Genomic DNA, 19,205 nt, shown 5'->3' with positions numbered 1-19,205 from the left:
CTGTGCAAATACAAACAGAAAATAAATAAATAAATAAATAAACAAGCAAGCAAGCAAGCAATAAATATTGAGAACATGAGATGAAGAGTCTTTGAAAGTGAGTCCATAGGATGTGGAAACATTTCAGTGATGGGGCAAGTGAAGTTATCCCCTTTGGTTCAAGAGCCTGATAGTTGAGGGGTAATAACTGTTCCTGAACTGTTCCTTGTGTGTATCCTGAGGCTCCTGTATCTTCTTCCTGATGACAGAAGTGAAAAGAGAGCATGTCCTAGGTGCTGGGGGTCTCTGATGATGGATGCTGCTTTCCCGTGACAATGCTTCATGCAGATGTGCTCAGCTGTGGGGAGGTCTCGACCCGTGATAGACTGGGCCATATCCAGAACTTTGTTTGATCTTCTATTCAAGGGTGTTAGTGTTTCCATACCAGACAGTGATGCAGCCAGTCAATATACTCTCCACTACACATCTATAGAAGTCTGTCAAAGTTTAAATGTCATGACGAATCTTTGCAAACTGCTAAGGAGGTAGAGGTGCTGCTGTGCTTTCTTTGCAATTGCACTTACATGCTGGGCCCAGGACAGGTCTTCCAAAATGTTAACACCGAAGAATTTATAGGTGCGGATCTTGTCCACCTCTGATCCTCCTATGAGGACTGGCTAATGGACCTGTAGTTTCTTCCTCCTGAAGTCAATAATCAACTCCTTGGTCTTGCTGACATTGAGTTTGTTTGTTCATTTGCTCTTTAACTCTTTGCACAGTGGGTTGGTTTGACATGACTCACCGTCCACGCTCGCCCACAATACCAGACCTATAGTCCCACCTATTTTTTTACACAGCAAAGCAGCTTCCAATGACCTTGATGCCTTGCTTCTGTGGCTGTTTTATCAATGGATTGAGCTGCGTATGGCGGTTTGCATTTGAGAGCCCCACCCGGGCATTGCTCTGTCCGTCTTTGGCCCCTCATGTTTTAAAATGCCCCTGATTCAGAGAAACATTTAAACCAGTTGACATTGATATGAACAATTTCAAAAAAATTAAAAACATTTTAAAAATTAAAAGGTAATGCATTTATTTTAGACATGAATGAGCTGAAGAGGCAGAAGTGCCTACCTTGAGCTGTATCTCAATAAATTAAAACATTTTAAACTCTTGATTAATTCTATGTCATCATCAAAAATAAGGACTAGAAAAATCATTTGACCGTGAAGTAAAGAAAAAAATCTGAGCTATATTTACCTTTTTCGTGAAAATTGGCAACTGATTTCTAAGAATGTGGACACACTAGATGTGCCAGAGGCTGTGGTTGAAATCCTGAGGGACCATCTACACAATTGAACCACTAAGACTCTGTGCCACAGTGCAGTGAGAGGTCAGGCACATTCCCATCTGTCTTCTGGTGATTTCCAACAGCAAGCAGTCCCAGGAATCACAATGAACTCAGAATGAAAATCCACAGTTATTGATTCCTTTCCCACCCACAACCATTGACTTTTTATGTGGTTTTCAAGAATTAAGATTTATAAGTCTTTAGTTCATAGTGAGTAGTTGTATGTGGGAGAAGAAATTTTCAGAGGCATTGATAGTTTAAGAGAATAGTTAAAAAAAAACAATTGCAGACAGGATTAAATATGAGGAATGTAGTCATTCTCTATGACACTGTGCTACTGATCTGCTCTCTGTACAAATTGGGAGCAGAAAGTTGCAAAGTAACATCGATAGTTTAAGAGAATGGCAAAAATAATTGAAGATGGAATTGAATATGAGGTAATGTGGTTAATATGGGGAAATGGGGAAAGGTGGTGATGAATCAGCACACAGGAGGGAGATGGAAAACTTAGATGAGTGGTGTCATAACAACTTCTCACTCAGTGTCAAAAAGACCAAGAAACTGATTGTAGACTTCAGGTGAGGGAAATCAGAGGTCCATGAGCCAGTAATCTTCGGAGGATCAGAGGAGGAGAGGATCAAGAAACTTTAACTTCCTGGGTATCACTATCTCAGAGGACCTATCATGGACCCGTCATGGAAATATAATTGCGAAGAAAGCACGGCAGTGCCTCTACTTCATCAGGAGTCTGCGGAGATTAGGAATGTCATCAGAACCTTGGCAAACTTCTATACATGTGCAGTGGAAAATGTGCTGATTGACTGCATTACGGCCTGGTATGGAAACACTAATAACTTTGAGAAGAAAATTCTACAAAGATAGTGGTTTCAGCCCAGTACATCACAGGTAAAACCCTCCTAACCTTCGGGCACATCTACATGAAAACTTTCCCGTAGAAAAGCAGCGTCAATCATCAAAGATCCTCACCACCCAGGCCATGCTTTTTTCTCACTGCTGCCATCAGGTAGAAGGCACAAGGTCCTCAGGACTCGCATCACCAGGTTCAAGAACAGATAGTACCCCTCAACTATCAGGCTCTTGAGCAAAAGGGGATAACTACACTCATTTAAGGACTCCTTTATCTTGTTATTTCATGCTCATTATTTATTACTATTTATTTATATCTGCATTTGCGCAGCTTGTTGTCCACGTTTACAGTTACTGTTCTAAAGATTTGTTAAGTATACCACAGAAGAAGAATCTCAGGGTTGTATGTGGTGACACGTATGTACTCTGATAATAAATTTTACTTTGAAGCTTTGAAGCTTTATGCACTATGACTATACTATTGAAGTGTGCATTGGTAGTTCTCTGTATGACCTTCTGAGGTACCTGAAATACCCATTAAGCAGCACCTCCTTCTCATCCCCTTCTTCAAATGGCTTCTCTTTGTTCTCCTTCAATATATACAGTTCGTTCATCATCCCTTCTTGTCTCCTGATCACATCACATTTCATCTGCCTAATACTGGGAGCAATGTCTTCAATTGCTGAGGCACCAAATTCTGGTTCCTCTCTACACTGAGGGGTATGTACATCATTAATCCTCTGTTTCTCCAAACCTTGCTTTGTACCATTTTTAGAAAATACCCTGATCCATCTAAGGGTATAAACTAATTTTATTTCCAATGAAAATGAAAATAGTTATTGATTCCTTCCTTTGGACACAGCAGATAGGTGTGTTTCCTCATAGTTATTTGCATCTCCAATTATATTTTTTTACCACACTTTTAGACTATCAATGTCCCTTTGCAACTTTCTGTTCTGCCTACACTATTCACTGTGAACTAAAAATTTATAACCATTGATTCCTAAAAACCACATACAAATTTAATGTTTGTGAGTGGGAAAGGAATCAGTAACAATTTTGATTTTCATTGCAAATACAATTATTTTATACCCTTAGGTGTATAACAAAAGGATCAAAAGCATCTTCAGGGTAAGGAAAGTACAATTTTTCTGCTTGTACTATGCAACCTTAATTGGCCACACTTGCTATGCTTTATCAAATATCAACAAGAGGGAGGAGAAGCTGCGGCCACTCCGGTGGTGATGTCTGTTATCTGTCAAGTAGGGTGCCGTGCACAATCGTGATTTGATGGAGACAGATGTGAGAGCACGGAGGAACATCCGGAGAAACTTCTGAAATGCCTGTTTCGCTGCCGCTGCTACTGTGTGATTCAGAATCTCTGGAGGAGAAGGCCCCGAGTCCTCGGCTTTGCTTGTTGCTCGGTGGCCGGGGCAGGGTTGAAGCACTCAGTGCTCGGTGTTGGAGGGCTGGTTGGAGGCTCGAAGTTTTCGGATGGACTCAGAGTCGGCTGCAGTTGGGTGCTTCCAATGCATCGGCAAGTTTGCGCTCGCTTCCGTCTGCATGAGATGATGGAGCTACCGGGACTTGAGCCGTGCCCGTGGTCTGCTCTTTATCAAATTATGGTATTGCTTTGCACTGTTGTAACTATATGTTATAATTATGTGGTTTTGTCAGGTTTTTAGTCTTGGTTTGTCCTGTGTTTCTGTGATTTCTTTCTGGAGGAACATTGTATCATTTTTTAATGCATGCATTGCTAAATGACAATAAATGAGGACTGAGTGTCCTCATAATCTAATCTAATATATGGTTTGATAGTATGCACTATCCATAAACCTGAATATATCATATGCTTTGCCACTCTGTTCCTGATTTGTGCCTACTCTCATTCATTTAATCATTACTCTATGTTTGCTGGTCTCCGCTGGTAATGCCTCAACTTTAAAATTCTTGTAGAAAAGTGGAACCAAGGCCACTTAACTCTCCGGCAACAGACACAATGTGCTGGAGGAGCTCAGCAGGTCAGGCAGCTTCCATGGATGGGAATGAAGGTCGACATTTCAAGCCACGACCCTTCATCAGCAGTGGAAATGAAGGAGGAGGAGGCTAAAATGAAAAGGTGGGAGGAGGGGAGGAAGAAGTACAAGGTGGCAGGTGGTAGGTGAAACTGGAAGTGGGGGACGGGGTGAAGTAAAGAACTTAGAAGTTTATTGGTGGAGGAGATAAACAGCTGGAGAAGGGGGAAATTGATAAGAGAGGACAGAGGACCATGGAAGAAGGGAAGGTGGAGGAGCACCAGAGGGAGGTAATGGGCAGGTAAGAAGAGAAAGTGTGAGAGGAAAATAAGAATGGGGAATGGTGAGGGGGTGGGGCAGTTACCAGAAGGTTGAGAAATCAATGTTCATGCCATCAAGTTGGAGGGTACCCAGACAGAGTACCAGATATTGCTCCTCCAACCTGAAGGTGGCCTCATTGTGGGAGTAGAGGAGGCCATGGACCGACATGTCAGAATGGGAATGGGAAATAGAATTGAAATGGGTAGCTATGGTATCTCTCCAACCTTTTCCTAAGGGATTATGGTTGGTCACCTTCTTTACTACATATGCCTTTATCCCACATACCTCCAGTTAAAAGAAATACACGAGTCTTATGTTTACAAGTAGCACCTGAGTTCAGCACTGTGCCATATTACTGGAATAAAGATCTAAAAGTCTAGCACTCTTCACAGAAGAATGAGAAGAGATCTTATAGAAACATATAAAATTATGAAAGGGATAGATAAGATAGAGGCAGGGAGGTGGTTTTCACTGGTAAGTGAGAGTTGAACTAGGGGACATAGCCTCAAGATTCAGGGGAGTAGATTTAGCACAGAGATGAGGAGCAACTGCTTTTCCTAGAGAGTGGTGAATCTGTGGAATTCTCTGCCCAATGAAGCAGTGGAGGCTACCTCAGTAAATATATTTAAGACAAGGGTGGATAGATTTTTGCATAGTAGGGGAGTTAAGGGTTATGGGGAAAAGGCAGGTAGGTGGAGATGTGTTCATGGACAGATCAGCCATGATCTTATTGACCGGCAGAGCAGACTCAATGGACTATATGGCCTACTCCTGTTCCTATTTTTTTATGTTCCTATGTTCTTGTGTACACATAAAAATGTTTCCTAACTGAAAAACTGAAAGGGCTTTAACTTCTAGGTTATATCTTTTTATCTGAGTATACCATAACTAATTGATGTCAGATTTGTCACAATCACCCTCCAAACTCTATGCATCCTTACTAAGATGCAGTGCCCAGAGCAGTGTACTGTACCTCAAGTACGTTCTAAATAAAGCTTCGTCTAATATATTGCATTCTTACCTACTAGATATAAAGGCAGCTATATTATATTTGATAACTTTCTGTTATATTTCAATGATCTATGTTTGAGACTTCTAAACTTGTTTATGTTACCACTATTTTTACATTTAGATATATATTTTTTATTTACAGTACTGTGCAAAAGTCTAAGGCTTCCTAACTATATATATGTGTGCGTGTGTGTGTGTGTGTGTGTGTGTGTGCGCGCGCGCGCGTGTGTGCGTGCCTAAGACTTCTGCACAGAACTGTATATTACATCTTCTTTTAATTTTTTTAGCTATAGATGTTTATTCTGTGGTATTTCTGGTGTATTTCTTTTAGTTCCAGTCTTGCTGATTCTGTAATCAATCGCCACAGAATTATCCTTTCATTGCATTGATACCTTTGTATCTCTGGCAAAAATGATATGTGACTACATATCCTAATAAACTTGGTGAATAATCGATAATGCTCCAGTGCAAATCCTTGTTGAATATCACCCATCATGTTCTGGTGATTCACGTTCCGGCCCATCATCCCTAGTGAGTAAGGACAAGATGAGTGAGCAGGTGGGAACTTGTCAAATGAAATAACATGTGGAACAATGTGAGGTTCCCCACTTTAGTGTGCACAACAGGAACAGGAACATTTGTTAGCAGTGGGAGATTTTCACACAGAGGGTGGTGGGTACAGTATATGGAATGAGCTGCAAGGGGAAGAGGTAGAGGTAGCAGCCCCTCAGGACTGTGAACGAAATCCCCTCCTTTACTCACTGTATACCCATCACTGTGTCACCACCCACAGCCTGAATAATCTTCTCATTAAATTTGCCAGTAGCACTACATCGATTGGCCTTATCTCAAACAATAACGAGGTGGCCTGCAGGGAAGAAGTCATCTCTCTGACTCAGTGGTGTCAAGAAAACAACTTCTCCCTCAGTGTCGCAAAAACAAAGGATTTGGTTGTGGATTATCAGAGAAATGGAGATGGGCTAACCCCTATTGACATCAGTGGATCTGGGGTTGAGAGGGTAAACAGCTCAGTAAACAGCTTTAAGTTCCTTGGCATCCACGTCACCGAGGACCTCACGTGGTCTGTGCACACCAGCTGTGTGGTGTAAAAGGCCTCTGACATTCTCTCTATGCTTTCCTCCAATCACCTTAAAATTATTTCCCCTTGTATTAGCCATTTCCACCCTGGGCAACTGTCTCTGGATACCCACTCTAGCTATGCCTCTTATCATCTTGTACACTTCTATCTTCCTTTGCTTTAAAGAGAAAAGCCCCAGTTCACTTTTCTTCACAAGACATCCCCTCTAGTCCAGAAGCATCCTGGTAAATATCCACTGCACCCTTTTTGAAGGTTCCACATCCTTCCTATAATAGGCTATCTGAACTAAACTAGAAAAAAAATTTCTTAGGATAAGGTGGTGAATTTTGGAGTTCTTCACTCCAAAGGTCACTTATTGTGTTCATTCAAAACACGCATCAATGTGTATTTCGGGAGTGGTGTTTGTTATGTTTTATAACTCTAAAACATAAACATAATTGAAAGTGAAAGATGGGGTCCCAGAGATAACTTTTCCAATTTCGTTTTCACTTTAGTGAGGCACAGATGTGTGACGCGGTGGTGTGATGACGTACGCCATTCACATACTTTTACATATAACCTGTAATGAATTATTTAAATGAACAAGAATGCTTAATCAAACAAAATATTTATGATATTAATCAAATATTGCTGAAATATTAAATACACAACAGTGTTGAAAAGTGGCACTGGGGTAGATGACTTGCCATGCTTTCAGTGAACAGCAGAGCAGGCTCAAAGGACCAGATGCTTAGTGACAAAAGAGATTGCAGATGCTGGAAATCTGCAGCAACATAAAAGGCACTAGAGGGACTCAGCAGATCAGGCAGCTTCTATGGAGGGAAATGAACAGAATCAGAATCAGGTTTATTATCACTGTCAACATGTTATAAAATTTGTTGTTTTGTAGCAGTGGTGCAAGACACTAAACACTAAGTTACAATAAATAAATAAATAGCAAAAAAGCAGAATAGTGAGATCCTTTTCACAGACCATTCAGAAATCTAATGGTGGAGGAGAAGAAGCTGTTTTTTAAAATGTTGAGTGTGGTTCTTCAGGCTTCTGTACATCTCCCCGATGGTAATAAGAAGAGAGGATGTCCTGGATGGTGAGGATTCTTTGTAATAGTTACCTCCTTCGTGAGGCTCTGCTTTTGAAGATGTCCTCGATGGAGGGGAGGGTTATACTGGCTGAGACTCCAACCCTCTGAAGCCTCTTGTGCATTGAAACCACTATTATATGGTGATGCAAACAGTCAGAATGCTCTCTACTGTACCCCTGTAGAAATTTACTCGAGTATCTGGTGACATACCACATATCTTCAAACTCCAATGAAGTACAGCTGTCGGTATGCCTTCTTCATGACTGCACCAGTGTGTTGGGCCCAGAGTAGATCTTCTGAGATGTTGACACCCAAGAACATGAAGCGGCTCAGCCTTTTCACCATTGACCCCTCAAAGAAGATCAGTGTGTGTTCTCCCAACTTTCAATTTCTGAAGTCCACAATCAATTCCTTGGTCTTGTTGGCATTGAACGAAGAGCCTCAGCCTAAATTATGGGCTGTCCAGTTCCCTCCATAGATACCAAAAGATCTGCAGAGTTACTCCAGTGTCTTTGTGTGTGGCATCTGTTCGTATTTCTCATGTACTTATGTTCTTGCATTCTCATGACCTTTGCCTTCTAGGTGGTTAGAGTAAGCCCAGTGTCCTTGTCTGTTTCAAGTGAAGAGACCAGTGATGATTCGCAGAGTACTCCAAGTATCTCTATTCTGTAACTGGATGAACTTAGATCTGGAGTGGATAAAGATTGGGGAGCTTGTTGTTCTGAGGTGAGGAAATGATCCGATTAATCAGCTAGCTTTGGTTTACACGGTGAACGCCAGTCAGGAGTTTCCGTTTTACTTGACATTGGTACCCAGCCTGCGAGCTACACACATGCGCAATTCCTGAGCGAGGTCCACCGCCTCCCTCCCTCCCCGCACGCCTGAGCAGCTCCCTTTCACAGCGTTACATCAGCGAGGAGGAGGAGCCCAGGGAGGTAGTAGCATGCAGTGAGAGAGAGGGTAACATTGGGCACAGAGAGAGAGAGAGAGAGAGAGAGAGAGTACAATACAGTAGCGGGAACCGAGCGGCACACAGTGAGCAGAACCATGGAGCTGAAGACATCGCCCTCAGCCTCTATCGACAGCAGGAGATCGCTGAAGAGCTACGGAGCAGTGGAAGAAACCGAGTGGAGTAGGCTGACCGCGGGAAAAGGCAAGTACTCGCCTTGTAGCCGGCTATCACCGCAGGTTACATGTTAAACTACTCACTGTGTGTTGATGTAGCAAAATTGCAGGACAGATAGATTTGATGCAACACGATGATGTCCACAAAAAAAATCATGCCTGACTTTTTGAAGCAGTCTTTTAACGCTTAGCGTCTGTGCTGTGTTTCGTGCAGAATCCACCAGTATTATTTGATCCCAACCGCTGCTCTGACCTCCTTCCCGGAGATAGTTACAATGGGAATAATCATGGAGATTACAGACCGGTGCCGTGCCGGCAATGAAAACATTGTGGGAATCCCGAAGTAGCTTTCCTGTGTAACAAATGGACTAAACCCAAAACTCAGATCTGTTTTTGTTCACTGCAATGTAAAAAAAAATGCAATTAAAATTCTTTAGTTTAAATATCATTTCTTTTTGTGGATTATTTTTGCAAAAATAAAGTTTTAAGTTTTCGTGGCTTGTATTTAGTTTGGCCAAAATGTTTTATTTTGTGTTGTTTATTTTATACGCAATATTCAAACACAAATCTTAAAATTTAACTGACAGAACATGATCGTTAAAAATAATCCGGTGGTTGACAAATGGTGTATATAATGGGAGGGGGGATAAATTATGATTGGGTAAATATATTTCACGTTTAATGCTCGGCTCATTACGAATATGTGAGGTAGTCTCAAAGTGACACAGTATTTGTGGGATTTACAATTAAGTAAAACGAATAAAATACTGGGAAAGCTGCGAGTTCATCAGCGCCAGTAAAATCGCCAAGGTGGTGCTTTATTTCTGTTTGTAGCTCTGTATATTCAATCAAAGACAGAAGATTCTTTTGTCGGATACATGCAAATGGATGTCCAATATCTTATTCCTGGTAAATCAGCCAAGGCATCAGGCATGTTTGGGAGAGGAGGAAGCAGATCTGAGTCAACAAATATTAACCATTTGAAAAGCTGGCAAGGACCATGAATAATCAATCTGCATAATCGAATCCCTGAAGGGATCAGTGTAAACCCACGCACAATGTACAAACCTTAAAACAAATAGTGAATCAAGAACCCGTATTTTATTTTTGAGTGCAGTTTTCTTAGATAACATGAATATTGAATAATAAATCAGGATTTTAGTGTACTATGATTGTTTTCCCAATGCTTTTTATTTAATAGAACAATGACATGCAATGTATGTAATTTTAAAATTATCCATTTAAAATGGAATAGAAAACAGTGTAGTGCAGTATTCCTGAAGATGGGTTGCAATTAAATAATATGTTAATTGTGAAATATGCTGAATCTTGTACACTTTCCATTTAATTTTACAGAACACACTGTTTATGATAGTGAACTTGTATCAGATTTTAGAAGAGTGATTCTAGTATAACTTTCTATAAACATCAGAATATAATTCTGTATAAAGCCTTAGGTTTATAGTTTACCTGTTATAATGATTTGTATTTGGCTAGGATAATTGTATTTTCATGTTGCCATCAATGTGATTTGGTTCCAATAACATTATAGTAGCTTTTAAGAGGCAATTCTACAATGTAGCTCCTTTAAATATCATATCATGCTAACAGTGGTGAATATTTTAAATGCCATGATCAATTGTATTGTTCTCCTAAATAATTAAATATTTACGCCTAATATCTATTTGGAATAGGATGTGGAAATGTACCCCAAAACCCTGTGGGTTTAGTATTTTATATCAGACAAAAATCTCCTTTCTTGTGATATTTCGATATAAAATGCACATTTTTCAATCTCAACCAGAAATATTTTGATAGTTAAATAAAATTAAATATGTCACATAGCAGATCACACATACACATATACTGTATCTATATATTGTTATATACAAACACTTAATTAATAATGTATATTCATGACAAATCCAAGGAATAGACTTGTATAAGCTGTATAAATCACCATAAGCTTATTGTTTGTAATATTTTGTGTTCATCTTCCACAATAAAAACACATTGAGATAAAACTAAAATAATTTGAATTATGAACCATAATCTTCAGAATAATTGTTGACATTTTTCTATTTAATTTCGTAAGAATGGGATTTTGTTGTGCTTCTTACAATTTGATAATGAATTTTATATCAGGTGTCACCTGAAAAGTGATTTCTGTATGGCTTATTAAAACTAGAACAAAATTAAGAAGAAAGCCTTGGATACAGAATACAATAGACCAGAGTACAGAATTAAATGAACAGTCAGGCAAGTCACTTCATTATTTCAAAAAGAAAATGAATGATTTCCTTTGATGTTTTCTTGCCCAGATCTTGTATCACTTTATTGTGCAGAAGCATTTCATGAAGGTACTGGGCAAATAGGTATTTTATTATTAGGTATTAATAATTTGAACCTGACCAGACAGAGCAAAACTGCAAATAACATGAAAAAAATTGGAAATTTATAGTAAATAGTGAGATAGTAACAAACTCCAAGACGACACAGAAAGATAAATGAAACCAGGTAGGTGGTTAGCAGGCAAAAGGTAGCAGAGAGATAAGTGAAGTTATGCTTTGTGACAGAAAGTTCAAAGGAAAGCAATTGAACCATAACATTTTCTAAAGTGCCATTTGAAGAATTGTGCCCAGCTCTAGTGGAACTCTAGTAAGGGTTTGGGACCTGGAGAAGGTACAGTGAGCTTTATTAGGATGGTACTATTGATGAAAGCCTTGGTTTGTGTGAAGGAACAAGAACTGGGATTGTTCCCCAATGACTAGAGAAAGTAAAAGGGAAAATTGGTAGCAGTGGTCAAATTTATAGAGGACTTTGATAAAGTAGATTTAAAAAAAGACTTGTTTTCAGTGGGAGACAGATGAATGAACAGTGCAGATAAATCAAATATAATAAGGGAAAGAAACAGAGGTGACAAGTTTGGACTATCACGGTCTGACTGCAGGCCGGAGAAGAGCGATGGAAACGGATTCAATTAAAAAATCCAAAAAAATTTGGATAAATACTTGAAAAAGAAGAAGAGATATCTGGCTAAATTGAAAAAACAAAAAAAAAGGATAAATTGCATCATCTTTCGAAGAGTCAGCATGGCTGTGGTGGGCAGATTGGTCTCGTTTGGTTCTACATTGTTCTGTGAGTGATGTGTCCAAACAATCAAAAAGTGCAAGATCAATGTAAAAAGTAGGATGCAGTTGTTACGTATTATAGAAGGTTTACTATAAACAGACCAAACTGCAAGAATTTTTAACAGAGACAGAAATATGACAAATAGGAGGATTATTTCCACAATATTAAGACGGACTTCAATAAGGATTAACAGGGAGCAAAAAGGATTTAGGAAATATCAAAGATTGCAAGACTCATGCAAGAACTGTCTACAGACCCATAGAGTAGAGATGTGATATGAAGATTTATCTGTACAAAATTAGGAAAAATCACATGGCTGGAATAATTTTGTATAATATGAAGCTTCAACATCAATGTTTTTAGGAGAATAGTGTAGTTCAAGCTGTAAAGGAGAAAATTGATGGCATATATTCACAATGCCTTAGAGCCAGTGTCTTAGAACACTGAAAGAGGCCAGACTGGGTTTAATGATGAATCATAGGATAGACCCATTTTAGCAGTGACTAGAATTAATTTACTATCTATCGGTAAGGGAAATTCTTGCAAATAGCAACTATGATAAATTGAATCTGATATTAGATTTCAAAGGACAAAGATGAGTCACTAATTTTAAATTTTAACAAATTTAAAAAAACTGAGGAGACATAGGGTTATAGAGTCAGTGAATAATGCAGTACGGAAATAGGCCCTTTGGCCCAACTCATCATGCTGGCCAAGATGCATGATGGTATTTCAATTTGCCTATGGGAGTTCAAGTCCCTCTAATCTGAGGAATACATTGAATGCAGTACACTTGGCAGAGATGAGAAGTTTATGGATAAGCCCTACTGGGGAGCAGTAAACAGTGAATTGCTGAGTGTGCATTGACCCAGTACATGTCTTTGAAAAGCAGCCATGATAAGCAGATCCGCTGAAAAAAAAGTAAAAGGAAAATGGAAGCCAAAGACTTGTAAGGGACAGCCCATGGATAGTAAACAAAGTTATAGGAGCTGCAATAATGAATATGATTTTGTAAGTCAAATCAAGCTAATAGAATTAATAGATATTATCATGCTAGACCCCTTGTGTGCACGCCAGTCACACTTCGATTTCATGACAATTTGGCTCCCATTATCCTCTCACCTTTGTCTCCGCCGTCCCTCCACAAGCAAAGCAGATGCAAGAACTGATTAAGCCACAAGCAGAGATGGCACCTTGACCACCAGAACTGTCGGTCTGTTGTTTTCCCAGTCCCAAAGAAGGGTCTTGGCCTGAAACATTGACTATTTGTTCACTTCCATAGATGCCATCCGACCTGCTGGGTTCCTCCAGCACTTTTTGTATGTTACTTTGTCAATTGTTTTTCGACTGTTGCTTATGATATCGGATGTTTGGAGGAATTTAGAAGCAGCTGAAAATATCTTTAAAAAATTAAAGTCAGAATCAGAATCAGATTTCTTATCACTGGCATGTGACTTGAAATTTGTTAACTTAGCAGGAGCAGTTCAATGCAATACATAATCTAGTAGAGAAGAAAATATACTAATAATAAATAAAATAAAAATAATAATAGTCAATAAACAAGTAAATCAATTACTTATATTGAATAGATTTTAAAAACGTGCAAAAACAGAAATAATGTATATTTTTTAAAAAGTGAGGTAGTGTCCAAATATTCAATGTCCATTTAGGAATCAGATGGCAGAGGGGAAGACGCTGTTCCTGAATCGCTGAGTGTGTGCCTTCAGGCTTCTGTATCTCCTTCCTGATGGTGACAGTGAGAAAAGGGCATGCCCTGGGTGCTGGAGGTCCTTAATAATGGACACTGCCTTTCTGAGACATCGCTCCTTAAAGATGTCCTGGGTACTTTGTAGACTAGTACCCAAGATGGAGCTGACTAGATTTACAACCTCCTGCAGCTTCTTTCAGTCCTGTGCAGTAGCCCCTCCATACCGGACAGTGATGCAGCCCGTCAGAATGCTCTCCACAGTACAACTATAGAAGTTTCTGAGTGTATTTGTTGGCATGCCAAATCTCTTCAAGCTCCTAATAAAATATAGCCGCTGTCTTGCCTTCGTTATAACTACATCAATGTGTTGGGACCAGGTTAGATCCTCAGAGATCTTGACACCCGGGAACTTGAAGCTGCTCTCTCTCCACTTCTGGCTGATTTATAAAAGTATAAAATGCCAAATATACATTTAACAGGTAAATTAAATAGAAACATTAATACTCTTAAATAATATGAAAGGAAATGCAAGCTTTACCTTCTTTCTCTTGATAGTGGTGGTCGGTGACCCCTTTCAGCTGAATTAGACCACAGGAGATATGATGGTTACAGCTGGAGTGAAGTTGAGGGCGTAGAGATGAAATAGAATTGGCCTGTCAGCTTAGTACTCTATAGATGTCCCTGGTGAATCTGATAAAGTCAGAGGTTAGTTAAGCGGAAAGATGCAGGCGATGCTGTAATGTAGATTAACAGCATGGCAGACTTGTTAAATTGTTATTGTATGTCTGGTTTCATATTTAAATAAATTGGTATTGTAAAAAAATGAGACTTTAAAATAAATCAGAAGAGGACCTTTGTGGATTTATGTAGATTTAAAATGGTAATTGCAAAAATAATGGAACCCATGAAAGGGAATTTTCCGAATGTTGATACCATCTACCCCATGGTATTAAAAGCAATATTTGATGAATTAGATAAGTACTTCATTTTCCAAAGTTCAAAATCCAGTAACTGTGCATTTAGATTAGAGTGCTTCAATTGACAGTCCATTACATAAGAAAAAGTGAAGGAAGAAAATAATTAAATAAAGTCCAGTTGCTTTATATTAATTGTGGGAAATTTTGAATACTTAAATAAATATGAATTGGTTAGAGCTATTGTGAATTTATAACAAGGTAGCATAACACTATTACAGTGCCAATGATCAGTGATCAGGATTTAAACCCTGCTGCTGCCTGTAAGTAATTCTGTGTTCTTCCTGTGACCGTGTGGGTTTCCTCCGGGTGCTCTGGTTTCCTCCCACATTCCAATGACATACAGGTTAGGGTTAGTAGGTTGTGGGCATGCTACGTTAGTGCCGGAAGCATGGCAACACTTGCGGGCTGCCCCCACCATATCTTCGGCCTGTGTTGGCTGTTGATGCAAATGATACATTGCACTGTATGATTTGATATTTCAATGTATGTGTGACAAATAAAACTAATCTTATCCTATAGTTCAACAATACATGTTGAGGAAATGTTGGCATGTACAGGGAAAACAGTGGATGGCGTCTGCAACTTGGCAGAGAGGGACTTCAGTCATAAGTTCAGAAGTACGTCTCTTTTTGTTTCGGAAAGGTCAGGTATGCTAAAGCATCTCAGAGACACTGTAATCATAATTCATTTTCAAGAAAGGAGACAAATCCAGTTGTGGTAACTGGAAAGTGGTCTTCTTGCTGCCTATCATAGAGAAAGTCCTCCTCAAGTGTCTCCTTCGAGTGGCTGAAGGACAGTTTCCAAATTGTCGTGTGGATTTTGTCCAGCAGAGGCAATGTATACATCTTTACAAAGTGAAAACACTGAGATTAGTATAGAGAGCAACATAATCCGCAGTACATGGGCCTCTTGGACCTCACAGAAATCTTTGACTCTGTCAAGTGACAACTTGCAATATTTCAGTTTCCATAGAAGAGTATCTCCATCCCACAGCTGCCAGATGAAGGCAAACAAAGTGTAACCGTAACCAGAGATACCTTTAGTGCAGGACGGGCTGTGTCATTCCTCCAGTCTTTCTGATCACGAAGCCTGCTGGTGGACGGGAGTCAGTCTACAGGATGAATGAGAAACATCTTGTTTGTTCCAGACCAACTTCAGTCACTGGCCTATACTACACAATGATCCTTGTGTACAGGTAAGTCAGAAGGCTGAGCTCCAAGTAAACATAAACTTGCTCACTGATGTGAATGATAGAATTAGTCATAGTCATAGTCATAGTCATAGTCATACTTTATTGATCCTGGGGGAAATTGGTTTTCGTTACAGTTGCACCATAAATAATTAAATAGTAATAATAAAACCACAAATAGTTAAATAGTAATATGTAAATTATGCCAGGAAATAAGTCCAGGACAGGCCTATTGGCTCAGGGTGTCTGACCCTCCAAGGGAGGAGTTGTAAAGTTTGATGGCCACAGGCAGGAATGACTTCCTATGACTCTCTGTGCTGCATCTCGGTGGAATGAGTCTCTGGCTGAATGTACTCCTGTGCCCAACCAGTACATTATGTAGTGGATGGGAGACATTGTCCAAGATGGCATGCAACTTGGACAGCATCCTCTTTTCAGACACCACCGTGAGAGAGTCCAGTTCCATCCCCACAACATCACTGGCCTTACGGATGAGTTTGTTGATTCTGTTGGTGTCTGCTACCCTCAGCCTGCTGCCCCAGCACACAACAGCAAACATGATCACACCGGCCACCACAGACTCGTAGAATATCCTCAGTATCATCCGGCAGATGTTAAAGGACCTCAGTCTCCTCAGGAAATAGAGACGGCTCTGACCCTTCTTGTAAACAGCCTCAGTGTTCTTTGACCAGTCCAGTTTATTGTCAATTTGTATCCCCAGGTATTTGTAATCATCACCATGTCCACACTGACCCCCTGGATGGAAACAGGGGTCGCCGGTACCTTAGCTCTCCTCAGGTCTACCACCAGCTCTTTAGCCTTTTTCACATTAAGCTGCAGATAATTCTGCTCACACCATGTGACAAAGTTTCCTACTGTAGCCCTGTACTCAGCCTCATCTCCCTTGCTGATGCATCCAACGATGGCAGAGTCATCAGAAAACTTCTGAAGATGACAAGACTCTGTGCAGTAGTTGAAGTCAAGGTGTAAATGGTGAAGAGAAAGTATCGGAATTTGATTGTAGGTTTACTGTCTGTGAAACCAAGGTACTCTTTCAACCTTTCCCCACTATGCAATACTATTCTCTAACAATAATGATTCCATGGTTGGACACTGAGAATCACTTCCTAAATCCCAGAAGGCACCTCTCAGTTAAAGCATCCACCAAACATGAATTTCACCTTAGGTGCACCAGCACAACCTTTGACCATCTGAAGAAAAGGGGGCTTAAAAATCTCAAAGTCTACTGAGCAGCTTTGATACCTGCTCTTCCTCACATGAGTTTCCTACGGCAGGCATTTGAAAGCACCAGTGAAATGTCAGTGCCAACTTGTCCACATCAGTGTTCCTCTCCCAGACCAAAGTCTGCACAATTGTGCGCCTAATTACACTTGTGAGCTCATTGCCACAGAGCTTGCACGCAGATTTCAATAGGGACTCGATCCTGAACTCCATCAAGTTGAGAGATTGTCAGAGAACAGCAGAAGGAATTCAAGAATGTTCTTCAAATTCCGATGAGAAAGTGTAACCACCCCTCCCGTTCCTGTGTTTACAACTCAAGTGCATTCCACATGAGCATCAACTAGCCAAACCGGATACCCTGCTGGCTCATCAACATTGCCCCACACTGGCTTCATCAGCCCCCTTGGCACCAGCGGAATTGGAGTGGAAGTAAGTCATATTTAGTACTGGGGGACTGCTTGAAAAGAAGATTGTTTTAAAAATCACAGAACTGAATGAAACTCCTCAAGTAATCTATGCTAAGATTTATTCACACATTTCCTCAAGACGTACAAGGAGGCTATATGGCCCATGAGTATATATTTTTTAATTTATTCACTTATGGGATGTGGGCATCACCAGCTAAGCCAGTATTTATTGCCCATCCCTAGTTGCCCTTGAGAAGGTGGTGATGAGCTGCTGCCATCCCTGACGTGTGGGTACACCCACGGTACTGTTAGGGAGGGAATTCCATGATTTTAACTCTAGTGATATGCTTCCAAGTAGGGTGGTGAGTGACTTGGAGGGGGATTTCCAAGTCGTGTTCCCAGGTATCTGCTGTTCTCGTCCTTCCAGATGGTATTGGCCGTGGGTCTGGAAGGTGCTGTCTTAGGAACTTCGGTGTGTTGTTGCAGTGCATCTTGTAGATAGTACACACTGCTGCAACTGTTTGTCGATGGTGGAGGGATTGGATGCTTGTGGAAGGGGTACCAATCAAGTGGGCTGCCTTGTACTGGATGGTGTCAAGTTTCTGTGTTGATGGAGCTGAACTCATCCAGGCGAGTGACGAGTATTCCATTACACTGCTGACCTGAGCCTTGTAGATGGTGGACAGGCCTTGGGAGTCAGGAGGTGATTTCCATACACAGGATTCCTAGCCTTTGACCTGCTCTGGTAGCCATGGTGTTTATATAGCTCGACCAGTTCAGTTTCCTATCGATTGTAACCCCCGGGACGTTGATAGTAGGGGATTCAGTACGCTGGCCCTCAGACCAGACCATTTGCTTACCGCCTGTCTCCTGCTTATTTCCTTGTACCCCTTCTCACTGATGCTCATTAAAACCACGACGATTCTCCTACCACCCTCCTCCAGAGCAGACTCGATAGACCGAATGGACTAATTTTACAGTAACCAATTAATCTGACAACCAGCATGTCTTTGAGATGTGGGAGGACGCTGAGTCACTGGATAAACCCATGGGGGAAACACACAACACAGAGGAACAGACTTGGAGCTGTAAGACAGTCCACTCCCTGCAGGTCTCCTGTACCACACACTCAGAATAATGTAAATACAATCTCCCAAATGAATCTCATTTGGAAAAGGGAGCCCAGAACTTAAAAAAATAAAGGTTAAATATTATATTTGACTTGCACTTACTGTAAAATAAAACAGTCAACTTTATTATACTTGCTGATTCATAATATGGCTGTGTATAGCAGAACAACTAACACAACCACTTCACAACATCAGCAATCACCAATCAGGGTTTGATTCCTGCCACAGTCTGTGAAGAATTTTTGTGTTCTCCCTGTGACTGTATATTCCTTCAGGGTGCTCCAGTTTTCTCCCACATCTTAAAGAGGTACAGGTTAGGGTTGGTAAGATGTGGTTATTTGAGCTACTGTCATTTTCCTGTCAGCTTGAACTAGTGCAGCTATTCTCCTCTGACCTCTCTCATTAACAAGGTGTTTTTTGCCCACAGAATTGGATGTCTTTGTTTGTTTTGTACAATTCTCTGTAAATCCTGGCACCAACAATCATTCCATGGTCAAAGTCACTTGCATCACTTTTCTGGTGTTTGATCTGGACAACAACTGAATTTCTTGACCATGTCTATGTGCTCTAATAC

The 19,205-nt window shown here is 40.4% G+C and overlaps 1 protein-coding gene across 3 annotated transcripts in view; it reads left to right on the top strand.

Moving 5' to 3' along the window:
• The window catches only part of LOC140203466 (bMERB domain-containing protein 1-like), a 94,889-nt gene that overhangs the window by 27,838 nt on the left and 47,846 nt on the right, over positions 1–19,205 (top strand). The window contains exons 1-2 of one of the 3 annotated variants that reach the window (XR_011887376.1): positions 8,785–8,874; positions 9,061–9,294. The exons of 1 other annotated variant lie outside the window; for it this stretch is intronic. Coding sequence is in view for 1 of the 2 variants with exons in the window: in XM_072269528.1 (XP_072125629.1) it covers positions 8,769–8,874 (106 nt within the window). In the remaining variant the exon portion in view is untranslated. Of the gene's footprint in view, positions 1–8,580; positions 8,875–9,060; positions 9,295–19,205 lie in introns of those variants that run through there. One more of the 3 variants, XM_072269528.1, reaches the window with a different exon arrangement.

The sequence above is a fragment of the Mobula birostris genome, chromosome 9, assembly GCF_030028105.1.
Source record: "Mobula birostris isolate sMobBir1 chromosome 9, sMobBir1.hap1, whole genome shotgun sequence".
Taxonomy (NCBI): domain Eukaryota; kingdom Metazoa; phylum Chordata; class Chondrichthyes; order Myliobatiformes; family Myliobatidae; genus Mobula; species Mobula birostris.
This window is presented reverse-complemented; position numbering and strand designations above follow the sequence as displayed.